Source organism: Sminthopsis crassicaudata, chromosome 2, assembly GCF_048593235.1.
Source record: "Sminthopsis crassicaudata isolate SCR6 chromosome 2, ASM4859323v1, whole genome shotgun sequence".
Lineage (NCBI taxonomy): Eukaryota > Metazoa > Chordata > Mammalia > Dasyuromorphia > Dasyuridae > Sminthopsis > Sminthopsis crassicaudata.
Window position 1 is genome coordinate 605,011,933 of NC_133618.1, and position 12,409 is coordinate 605,024,341.

At 36.7% G+C, this 12,409-nt stretch overlaps 1 protein-coding gene across 2 annotated transcripts in view; it reads left to right on the plus strand.

Moving 5' to 3' along the window:
* The first annotated feature begins 3,003 nt into the window (after positions 1 to 3,003).
* Positions 3,004 to 12,409, plus strand: part of HECTD2 (HECT domain E3 ubiquitin protein ligase 2) — a 100,274-nt gene continuing 90,868 nt past the window's right edge. The window contains exons 1-2 of one of the 2 annotated variants that reach the window (XM_074295857.1): positions 3,004 to 3,205; positions 3,571 to 3,847. In XM_074295857.1, the coding sequence (XP_074151958.1) occupies positions 3,686 to 3,847 (162 nt within the window). In that variant the 5' untranslated portion in view covers positions 3,004 to 3,205; positions 3,571 to 3,685. Of the gene's footprint in view, positions 3,206 to 3,550; positions 3,848 to 12,409 lie in introns of those variants that run through there. The other variant, XM_074295858.1, reaches the window with a different exon arrangement.

Below are 12,409 nucleotides of genomic sequence, written 5' to 3' on the forward strand. Positions count from 1 at the left end.
AGTCATCTCCCAGAATTCTTTCCCTGGGTGTAGCTGGTTCAGTTCATTACTGCTCTATTGGAACTGATTTGCTTCATCTCATTGTTGGAGAGAGTCACGTCCATCAGAATTGATCATCATATAGTATTGTTGTTGAAGTTTATAATGATCTCCTGGTCCTGCTCATTTCACTCAGCATCAGTTCATGTAAGTTTCTCCAGGCCTTTCTGAAATTATCCTGCTGGTCATTTCTTACAGAACAATAATATTCCATAATATTCATATATCACAATTTATTCAGCCATTCTGCAATTGAGGGGCATCCACTCAGTTTCCAATTTCTGGCCACTACAAAAAGGGCTGTGGTGGATAATTTTTGACTTAATAGTTCTTTTTTCAACTCACACTCTTAAATCCTTATTAGAAAGGTGCTGCATAAATGCAATGTTTTACAAGGATCTAGAGTCTGTTCTTGATGTTCATGTCACTAGTCCATATGAAGAAATTGAAGCAGAATCAAGATAGGTCATCTATTGTCTACAGAGAAAAAAAGAGTAGGATGGGAGAGACAGAAAGACATAGAGGAGAAGGGTCTGAGGGAGGGGAAATTAGGTCTATGAAAACTTTTTTCATTTATATTTTAAAACTTAAATCAGGGCCTGGCAAGGCAGTAAGAGATTAATAAACACTTGTTGATTGGTTTATAGGAGTCCCTTCCTGCTCTACCTATTATTGCTAGTATCTTCTCTCTGAGATTAACTTTCATTTATATTACATATATCATGCAGAATTTTATGTAAGTATATTGCTATATATTTACATAGCAAATGTTATAAGCAGCTACATATAATATATACTTCCAAGTATATGTACTAAACCTATGAATATAGACTTAATACACTATACTATTCATTGTTCAGTCCCATTTGACTCTTTACAACATCATTTGGGGTTTTCTTGGCAAATATACTGGAATGGGTTCCTTTTCCAGCTCATCTTACTGGACTTCCGGCCAAGATGGCGGCCTGAAGGCAGACAGCTGCTTGAGCTCCGCGTTTTCTCTCAGGACTTACTTCATGACAAGTCTCAGAGTTAATGCTCTACTGGAAAAGAAACCCACAAATAATCACCAACAGAAGCCATCCTTGAAATTCGCCAGAGAAGGTCTGTGTTTGCTCAGGGGAGGGTTGAATAGACTGGGCCCAGACTGAGGGCAGGCAGTGAGAGCAAGACAGGCAGCTTACTCAGCTCAGACCAGAGTGGGGAGGGGTACGATCTCTTCCTTCGAAAGGACTTTTACCCCAATACAGATACTCTGTCTTGGCAGCAAGCCAGGAGCAGCAGAAAAGGTGTAATTACCAGAGGTGAAGAATAAAACCCCGGAAAGCTTGCATCTCTCAGGACCGGCCACCCCTACCCCCACCCAGAGTGACTCAGCACATTCTCAGAGCCTCAGAGCGCAGACACAGCACAGCCATCGCTGTCCTACTAGTGCCTCGCTGCTGTCTGTCTCCCTCCGTCTGTAGAGGAATCACAGTAACACCATCCAGCCCCATCCTCCCCAGAAATAGACCAATTGTTTCTCTTGTCAATTTGTTTTCTTTGAGTCCTGCTCTGACAAAATGAACAAAAAATTCAAAAGGGCTCTAACTATTGACAGCTTTTGTATGGAGAGAGAGCAGACTTCAAACACTGAGGAGACTAAAAGCAGATTGTCTCCAGAGGAATCCCCTAAGGGGGATATGAGCTGCTCCTCAATACAAAAGAATCTCATAGAGGAAATCAAAAGGCCTCTCACAAGAGAGCTAGAAGAGAAATGGGAAAAGGAAAGGGAAGGTTGGCAAGAGAGCCTAGAGAACTCATTTCACACATTTAAAGACTGGATAAAGAAACCAAATCATTGAGAAACAAGATTAGTGAGCTGGAAAAAGTAAACAACTCCAAGGAAAACAGGATTAGTGAGTTGAAAAAAAGAAAACAGCTCTCTATGGAAAAAAATTCCATAGAAGAAAAAACTCAATTGGACAATTACAAAAAGATATAAAAAAAGTGAGTGAAGAAAATACATCATTGAAAATTAGAATGAACAAGTAGAAATGAATGACTCAAGGAGAAACTAAGACGTAGTCAAGCAAAACCAGAAAAACAGAACAATTGAAAAGAATGTCAAGTACCTTATTGGGAAGACAACAGACCTGGAAAACAGATCCTAGAGAGACAATTTGAGAATAATCGGACTCCCAGATGAAGAAACTGAGGCAAACAAGATTAAGTGACTTTTCTAGTGTCACATAGTGTTTGAGACCATATTTGAACTCACAAATGCCACTTAGCTGCTCTCACACAATATATTTTGTATATACACACATATGTTTTGTGTGAATACATATCTGTATATATAGATGAGCATATCTGTCTAAAGTATTAGAATGAGGGGTATTCGAGAACAGGGACAAGTGTTTGCCTTTCCTGTTCTCACCTGTAACATACTAGATTGATGGAGTTTAATAAAGAATTTTGGATTGATTAAAAGAATCGAGGAGGAAAAAGTGTGGGTGAGGACCAGGAATTAAGGAGCAAGATAGGACTGGGAAGGAGAGGAAGCAGAGAGAGGGTCGGGGAGCCAGAGCTCGCTGGGAAGGGCTGTTTCAGTGGAGGCCTCCCAGACCCAGGAGCCCTCCTCCAGGCTTGGGGAAGCCAGCCGCCAGCACCAAAGCCGGTTTCTCTGTCTGCGGCACAGTCCCGGTCTGGGATGACTCGTGTGTCCTCGGGCTGGAGCACATGGCGGAAGGAGGCCAGGCTGGCTGTCCGACTGAATCCCTAGGAGGGGGCAGTGCTCCTCAGCGGGAGACGGGACTGGTCATAGAGCTGCGGAGGGGAGAGGATTTTAAGGGATCCTAGAACCGCTCCGGCCCCTAGTAGGGCTGGAGCGCCGTGGAGAGAGCGCGTACGCCGAGGCATACGCCAACCCTACCAGGGCGCTCCGCCCCTGCGGGCTCTCGGGACCCGCTCCAACCCCAGCCCATCCACAAATATGGCGGCTCCGGAGGCGGCCCCTCCTCCCGGGGCTCCGGGACTAACTGGGGCGGGTCGTGGCCGGCGGCTGCTGGAGAGCCCGGCCTTCGCTTGGTAGCGTTCCTCTAGAGCTCGAGGCCGGCTGCGTGGGCATTGGCCGGCGCGGGCGGGAGGAAGGCGTGGGGCAGAGGCGGGAGATGCGTGGCCCCAGGTGACTGACTCACCGTCGCGCGGGAGGAGGGGAGCGGGGCGGGGCGCGAGCCCCCAGGTGACGGAGCTGGCGCTAGGGAGCTGGGGGCGGCGGGGGGAGGGGCCCGGCGGGCGGGCAGACTGGCGGGAGGAAGCTGCTGTCGCCGGCGGCGCCGCGGGGCGGGGGCGGGAGCTCATTGAGGGAGGGAGGGAGAGAGCGAGCCGAGGGGGAGAGAGAGAAAGAGGCAGTGGCTGCCTGGTGTTCCGGCCCGGGGGTGGTGGGGACGGGAGGAGGTGTTTGCCAGTGGCTGGAGCGGAGCCCTCTCGCGGCCGCGGCGTCAGCAGCATCCCCTGCATCCCTGCATCCCTGTATCCCTGTATCCCCAGCATCCCCGCTCGCTAGCACCACAGTCCCGAGCAGCGGTTCAGCCCAGCAGTCCGCCGCTCACCGCTTCTCCCTCCCGACCCAGACGAGGGTGTCCCTGGGCTGTTGGGTGACACCATGAATGAGGACACTCGGGATCCCTCTCCGCCCGCGGCAGGAGCAGCGGCGGCGGCAGCGGTGGAGGAGAAAGAGAAGAAGGAGGAGGAGGAAAAAGGGAAAGAAGAGGAGCGGGAGAAGCTGCCCCCTGTCCTCAGCACTTCCAGCCCTGGGGCTTCTGGGGTAGGTCTGCCTGCTAATGTCACTGGGGAGCTCTCTCGGTGCCGGGATGCTGTGTGTGTGTCCTCAACGACTCCAAAAGAATCCGTATTTGGGGGAGAGGTTGAGAAAGGGAGGTTAACTACCTTGATGCATGATCAAAGTCTTGTTTTTTGTTAAACATAAAATTTAAAAGCAGAATAGGTAATTCATTTTTTAAAAATAGTTTTCCTCTAGACTTCTAAAGCAGTTTGCAAATAACATGAATAACTTCTGAAATAATGGTAAGGTTTTCCACTCCTGTTTTTCAAATTATTTATTTTTCCTCTTAGCATAACCCAGTAATAAGAAGCTAGACTGGAAACTGGGAGATCTAGGGTTTAAGGCTCACTCTTGACTCGTGGTGGTTGTGTGAACCTAGGCAAGTCATTTAAGCTAAGATAAATAGCAGAGAGAGAAAAGATACTACCGAAGAGAGTATCTTGACCTGAGAGTTTTATATACCGATGAAATCCCAAGGCCAGTCCCTGTCCCAATATCATTGTGTGTACTCTGTATCTAATAAGCTGAATTATTTAAATCCAGTTGTTCAGGGATGGATTATCTGGAGGGTGCCTGCTTGCCGTGTAAGGCAAGGGAAATCTTCCTCATGTCCTGGTTTTTTCTTCTTCCCCCATCATTCTGAACTTGTTCTCTAAGTGACTTACCACCTAATTGTGACTTTTCCATTTCTGTCAAGTAAGTGGGAGGTAGATATCTGATAGTATTAGTTTTCATATGGTATAGAATGGTGACTTTTAAAAGCTTCCTTAGACCTTCCATTTGAATCTAAAATTATTTAACCCTTAACCAGAATGATTTTCCTTCAAAGACAAATTTTAAAGAGCTTTCAAGGATTTCATTCTTCATATGTCATTGAGCATGGTTTAGTTTTCTTCAGAGTATTATTCTCTCTTCTTTCCTTTTGCTGACAATTGTAACTGATTAATTTGGCACATGAAATTCAACTCACATCTTAATTTCTTTCTTTAAGGAAAAAAACTTTTTTTTTTTTAGTTTGCCTTGTTTTTTTAAAAAAAAAAAAAAACTTGATAATAACAAAGTGAACTTTATATGCCAAAATAATAAATGAAAGTTTAGTGTGAATTGTAAATTTCCATTATTAATACTTTGTAAATCATTTCTTAAAACCACCCTCAAATGACTAAGTGTCTTACTAAAATAATTCAGTCTTTTTTTAATGTGTTGTATCAGGAATAGTGTTTTGATGCTGTAGATTTTTGAAATGTCTACACATAGCTAGGTGGCGCAGTGGATAAAGTGCTGGATCTGGAGTCAAAAAACTGATCTTTCTGAGTTCAAATCTGGTCTTAGATACTTCCTGGCTATGTGATCCTGTGCAAGTCACTTAACCCTGTTTGCCTCAGTTTCCTCATTGTAAAATGAGTTAGAAAATGACAAAACAAACCCCAAATGGAGTCACAGTCATATATGATTAAAAAGGACAAAGGCTGTAATAAATAGAAACTAGAGAAATTAAAATCCTAAATTATTGTAGCAAATAGTGAATTATAAATGAATTAAGTAAAGTTGATTAGAAAGTCAAACTATTAATTATAGATCAGTTTGGGGGCAGGATATTTTAAAGGAATTCTTTACATACTGCTTCAGATCTTGTTATTTCTGGTTCCTTGGTTACTATCCTCAGATATTAGATTAGGTCTGAATGGTGTAAATGGATGGTGTTCCAGTAGTGTAAGTAGATTATATGATATTTCATTTATATGTTTTCATAGAAAATATTATAAATGGTGTTTAGGTTCCAAGATTGGCCCACAGATAATCAATTCAACCCTCAAAATGCTGAAATAATGTTTATCCATAATAAAATATAGTAGAAATGAGTATTGCTACAATATCAACAACTAAAACTGAAATATAAAAGTGCATAAGAAATAGTTCTTTACGTGACATTCTAACTGTTGAAGAAAATCAGATTTATATCCAGGAAAATGGAGACTTTTAGAGATTCTTAAATGGATTTTTGTTTGGTTCTGACACCTGACTTTTTTCAAGTGTTTTAGAAGTTGATGGCATTAATTCTTATATCCAACCTTTAATCACATGACTTTCATAGTTACTGGCATATCATTAAATTATGTATATATTTAGCAATAATTAAATCTTTTATTTGACTCATATGTGAAGAGATTTTTTCCTGAAGTAAAAGTTACAAGAGGAAGGGAGTTTTGAATATGAGTGAAAACAAAATTGCTTGAATTGACATAAACAGTTTTCAGCCAGTGAAGGAAAAAGACAGGTTAAGTACCATCCCTTAAAGGGAAAAAATGACATAATGTATAATGATTGTAGGTAAAGTTGCTTTGTAAAGTATTACATGGCTATATATTGTTTACTGTCACCATGATAAATGATAGGTCTTACCTTCAAATGCTAGAAAAGAGGTGATCTTGGTTTAGATTATACCTTTAGACAATCAGTATTTGATTCTGAGGGTCAGATTTCCATACTAATAGCTAGTATTTGTACAGTATTTAAAATTTTGAAAAATTGTTTATATTTTTTCTTTCATTTGATCCTCACAACAACCTTGTGAGTTATTAGTAATTAATAATAGCATCATTGTCTGCAACTAATAGGACAAGGAGAAAAGGCTGAAAAGATTGAAAGGATTATATGGGTGAGAGACAACCCCTTGTCATTTGTGTGTGTGTGTGTGTGTGTGTGTTTGTGTGTGTGTAATATGTCTTTTGCAAATTGAGTGTACTTAACTTGAAGCATGACTATCTGTTTAAGGGTAACAATGTGATTGTTAGAATTGTGTCATAACAGTTTGCTTAATTCTTATGTTTTATCAAAATTTCCCAAGTTACACTATATATTGTTTGAAAAATTTGAACTTATGAGACAAATACAACTGTATATGATAACAGTAATTGGCAGGGTCCTAGGCAATAGTATTGCAACAGTAATTATTTTCTGTCATTTTCCATGGCAAGTGTGCAGTATTATAGTGATTTAACATATTAAACAGGATTTTATAGGCTAACCTGAAAGCCTAAGTAGCATTTATGACAATGAATTATGAAAAGATGTGCTTGAATTTTTCAAGAACTGACTTATAAATGACTTGTATTCCAGAAATTTATTTAAAAGTTGAGGGATACCTGAAATTCTTGCTTTTTTATTTTTGGTAGTTTGTACATCATTATTAGTGTGGTTCATCAATTTTCTTTGTCTTCAAGATTTGGAAGAATTTCACCAGAGCTGAAGAAGTAGATTGCTATTTTTGGCCCTTGGGATTGGGTTGTGGAGGACAAAACTAGGATCAGTGAATGACAATTACAAAGAGGCAGATTTACTTTTGGTGTGAGGAAAACTTTCAAAAATCAGAAATGCCCCAAAGTAGTGTGATGAATGACTCAAACTGTCAGATATTTATGAGTATGGCTCTTGCACCAATCTACCCTCCTCTTATTTTAGTGAAAACAAAAGTTCAAATAATCTTTATATGTATTTGGAAAAATAAAATCCTATTTAAAAAAGGAAACAAAAGTTCAAATAAAAATAAAAATCAAGATGAGGCTAAAAGGCCAAATTTGCTCCTCCAACAACAAATGCCATGTGGTCATTATTTAAGAAGGTATTCATAAAGGAGCTCAAATTTGAGTTGACATCTCATTAAAGACCAAGTTCAAAATCCAGAAGGGTTTCAATCATATTTCAATCTTGCATTTAAAATTCAGTGGGTACACAGGATATTGAAAGTGCCATAAACCCTGTCATATTTTTCAACATCATAAGTATTTTATAATCTGGTTTCCAAAATAATATAACTTTAAAAACTAGAATACATTGAAAAACATTATGGATAATTTTTGAACTTTTTAACATTTACATTTAATTATCGTCATTTATTTGTCTTTTTTTTAAGTACAAATAATGTTCCATTATGATAGAAAAATTAATGACCAGTTTGAATGGAAAAGCCACTGAAGCAGCTAAAACTAGTACAAGCAAAAACAACAGAGAAAATTTGAGTAGTGGAAATAAAGAAACACAAAGTAAAAAGCCCAGCTATAATATACTTCTTAAAATTCACAATGTTATTGATGGAGAGGAAAGAATGTTATGTTTATTTTATGTGAATTATTTGGATGCCAATAGAATGAAACATAATAGATGAAAGGATTCTCTTAAAAATGTGTGGCCAAGTAAGAATTTTTTTAAAGTCTGTTATTAAGTATCCCACTTGGATTTCTTAAGGTTATTTGTTGAACGGCTAAATATAAAGAGTGTAATTCTATAGAAATTTTGTTGCTACTTGCAGCTAATGATATTGTCAAATAATATGTAATGCATCTTTGAATGTTTCCACTTGTAAATAACATGGAAGGAAGCAGATTTGCCCATATGTTTGAGATCTTTATGATCAATTAATGAAGAAACTAAAATCTTCCTATTTTGCTTTATGAGTAGATGAAGTAACATTTATAATTGAAGATGCTGGCTCATTTGTTTACATATATAGGGCACACTATTGAAATTGATTGTGGGGAAGATTTGTTATTTTGCAAATTTAATGGCAATGCCCTATCAAGAGAAATTTTCAATATAATCCATTTTCAATATAATCAATAATCAATGAAAATTATATAATGTGGGATAATTTAATTGGAATGTTCTGATGGAACTTAATCAGTATAAGCACAAAAATACAAATCTACAAGTAATAGTTTTAAATGTGCCCCATATAATTTGGATGTATGACATGCTCCACAGATGAAGACTTCCATTGAAAGATATAAACAGGAACTGCATATGGTTTTTCAAGTTATTAGAGTACTCTCCTTTTAAAAAAAAAGTACATTAAAATGAAGTCTTTAACTGTAAAATTGTAAATATTAGTAAGGAGAAATAAAAAGTACTTCTATATAATTGTGAAACCTGCTTCTTACATTATTATTATTATTATTATTTTTGCTAACATTGCATTTATTCTTGTTGTTTGGTTATATTGTATTCTTGGTGATCCCAAGGATCATGGCAGAACAATACTGTCCATAAAGTTTTCTTGGCAACTTGGTAACTTGTCATTTCCTTCTTTAGGACATTACTTACCATTATTTTGGATTAGGAGAAATGGCCATTTTTCTTAGAGAGAATAAGGATGAAGCAAATTCTTTTCACTCCAGAAATTTTCTCCTGACATAGATTCCATACTCTAATGCAAAAAGGTGAAGTTAATATGTTTATGAGAAACTTAGAGCTGTAGATAATAAATTTGCAAAGATCACATTCTTGAAATGCTCTTTAATTTTATTTTAATAATATTTTGTTTTTCTCCAGTTACATGTAAAATAATTTTAATATATTTTGAGATTTTTAAAGTTTTAGTTCCAAATTATATATCTCCCTTGCTCCTCTCTCCTCTTCCTGATATTGTAAGCAATCATATTAGTTATACATGTACAATCATATATAACATTTACACAGTAGTCATTTTACAGAAGAAAACTAAAATGAAAGAGAGAAAAAAAGAAAAACAAGAGCAGAAGAGAAAGAGACAGAGACAGAGAGACAAAGAAGGTTTGGGTCTGTATTCAGATGCCATCAGTTCTTTTTCTAAAGACAAATAGCCTTTTTTCACCTGAGTGCTTTGGAATTGTTTTATATCATTGTATTTCTGAGAATAGCTAAGTTATTCACAATTGTTCATCATATAGCATTGTTTTTACTGTGTATAGTGTTCTCCTGCTTTTGCTTATTTGACTCTGTATCAGTTCATTCAAAGGTCTTTTCAGGTTTTTCTGAAATCATCCCGCTTGTCATTTCTTATAGTACAATAATATTACATTACAATCATATATTACAATTTTTTCGCTGCTCCCCAGTTGATGGATTTCCCCTCAATTTCTAATCCTTAGCCACCACAAAAAGATATTTCCTAATTTTAAAGATGCCTGCACTTCAAATGAAATAGAAGAAAGTACAAACTTGCTAATTAATTACTTTATTACAGAAGTAATCCTCATTTTAAATTAAAAATTAAATATTTCTAAATATGAAAAAAATATCACAAATATGAAATATTTGGTCTTACTCCATTAGAAGAACAATTATATTTGACTTATCTTGTTATGTGAAATGTAAAATCTTATGTTCTGCATTCAGGTGAGTCAACAATTTTCTGGTTTATCAAACAGAGTAATACACATTTCACTACCATTCATAACACTTTATTTTATGAAATGGCATTCTCTATTGCAATTATAAAGACAAAATATTGATCTTGATTAGTAGTTAAAAGGATTACAATTATTATTAGCTCCAAGATATTTTAAGAGACATAGTCTATCACATTGTTAATTATATAATGGAAACATCATAAGAGATTTTATTAATAAATATGTTTTAAAATTTATAATCGATTTTTAATTTAACTTGAATAAAATATAGGTTAGGAAAATGTCAGTGGACATGACAATATTTTTAAAGTGGTGTTCTTGCATAAAATATGGGAACCATTACTTTAGAAAAATTATTCAACTTTTCGGGCCTCAAATTTTTTCATATACAAAATGAGGAAGTTGGCCTAAGTGATTCAGAAAGATTCCTTTCTTGTTCTGAAATTCTTCAATTTTGTGATTCTTTAAGAAATGTTATAATTTTCCCCATATAAAAAGATGCCTAGTTCTCAGCAAGCTGCAAATTGAACTATACATTAATGTTCCTAGATATGGAAAATAATATGATATCAGAATTAAAAGGTGTCTCAGATGTTATCTAATCTATTGATCATAATCCTTTCTATAGCACTTGCAGTATTTGATCATCCAGCAAGTGTCTAGAGAACAACAATAAAGGACAATTCATTACATTTTAAGGTACTTTATTCCATTTGTGAACAGCTATAATATTAGGAAGTTTTTACTTACAAACTAGTCTGTCCCTTTAAGTTCCACCAAATGCTTCTTATTCTTTTATCTGGGGCCAAGCAAAATTTAACAATGCTTTCAAATAAAAATTCTTCAAATATTTGAAGACAACACGTATATTTCCCTAACACTTTTCCTCTATAAGCTAAAATACCCATAGTTCTTTCCCTTGAATGTGTTAGCTACCTCCCACTGTAGGCTTCCAGCTGGTCAATTTCCTTCCTAAAATTTGGCACCCAAAACAGAGCACAGTATGTAGTCTAATTGTATAATGGAGCATTGTACAATAGAGCTATAAATTCTATTGTTCTATAAAACGTGCTGTTTTAATGTAGCTTAAGATAGCATCAGTATTTTTGGCTATCATATAACACTAATGATTTATATTGAGCCACTAAAACCCTCTGATTCTTTTTTTCTAAAAACTGTCATCTAACCCTTTCTCTCCTGTCTTGTACTTGTATGATGATTATTGAAATTTAAGTGTAAGATTTTACACTTATTCCTATTAAATCATACGTTATTATAGTCATTTTAGCCTGTTAAATCCTTGTTAGATCCTAATTGGATCCTAGTATCTTAGTTATGTTCACCTAACTTTGCGTCATCTGCAATTTTGAAATATATGAACAAGAATCAGGTCTTTATATAATACCATCATTGTTTAAAGTGTTGAGGACTAGGGATAGAAACAAGCTTCTCTTGTTTAGTGTCCATGCCCAGATGACAATTTATCAGCATTTTCATTTCTTGGCATAGAGTAGCGGGTATAGAGTGCTGGACATAGATTTTAAGAAAAGGGTTCATAATACATCTTAACAGGAATATTGGTATTGAACTACATAATCTATCCTACTAATGTTTTACATGATTTATGAAGATTAGAAACACTACCAATGTCTACAAGATATGATGAACAGACAGAACACTGAGCTTGAAACAATAACCTTTGGGTTCAAACCCTGTCTTCAATACTAATTCCATGACCCTGAGGTCATGTAACCTTTTTCAGCCTTTGTTGTCTCATCTATAAAAATTAGTAATACCTATTATTCTTACTTTTCAGAGTTGTTTTAAGGATCAAATGAGATAAAAACTTCAAAATGATATAAGGTACCAACAATTGTTTCTCTTCATCATTTTCCTTCCATCTTTTGTGTTATTGAGGTATCATTTATACATGCCATACAGACTCAAGAAACTACTAGTTCTAAAAAATTCAAAACAACTATCACTCACAGGGCAACCAGAAACACATAGTGATATGAAGATATAGCAACACATTATAAATAAAGGATTATGAAGGAGAGCTGAATTAAAAGATGTCACCAAAGATATATAAGAACAGAAAGAAAGATGGGTTGATAACATAATGAGAACAAGGAATAACAGATAGAAGGTCTCCAGACATGGACACATTTATTGATGCCCTTGTGTTGAACTTATGGGAAGACCTGAACAAAATTACCACAGGATGGATAGCAGTCTTCATTACTAAAGTGAAGGCAAACATTATTGAGATTCCAGGTGCATTTGAGTATTATGCACCCACAGGCAGCACCAACTGCAAATTTCTCAGCTTGGCTAAGATGTCAGGAAAAGATCATGATAAATGTTGGAGTGGATA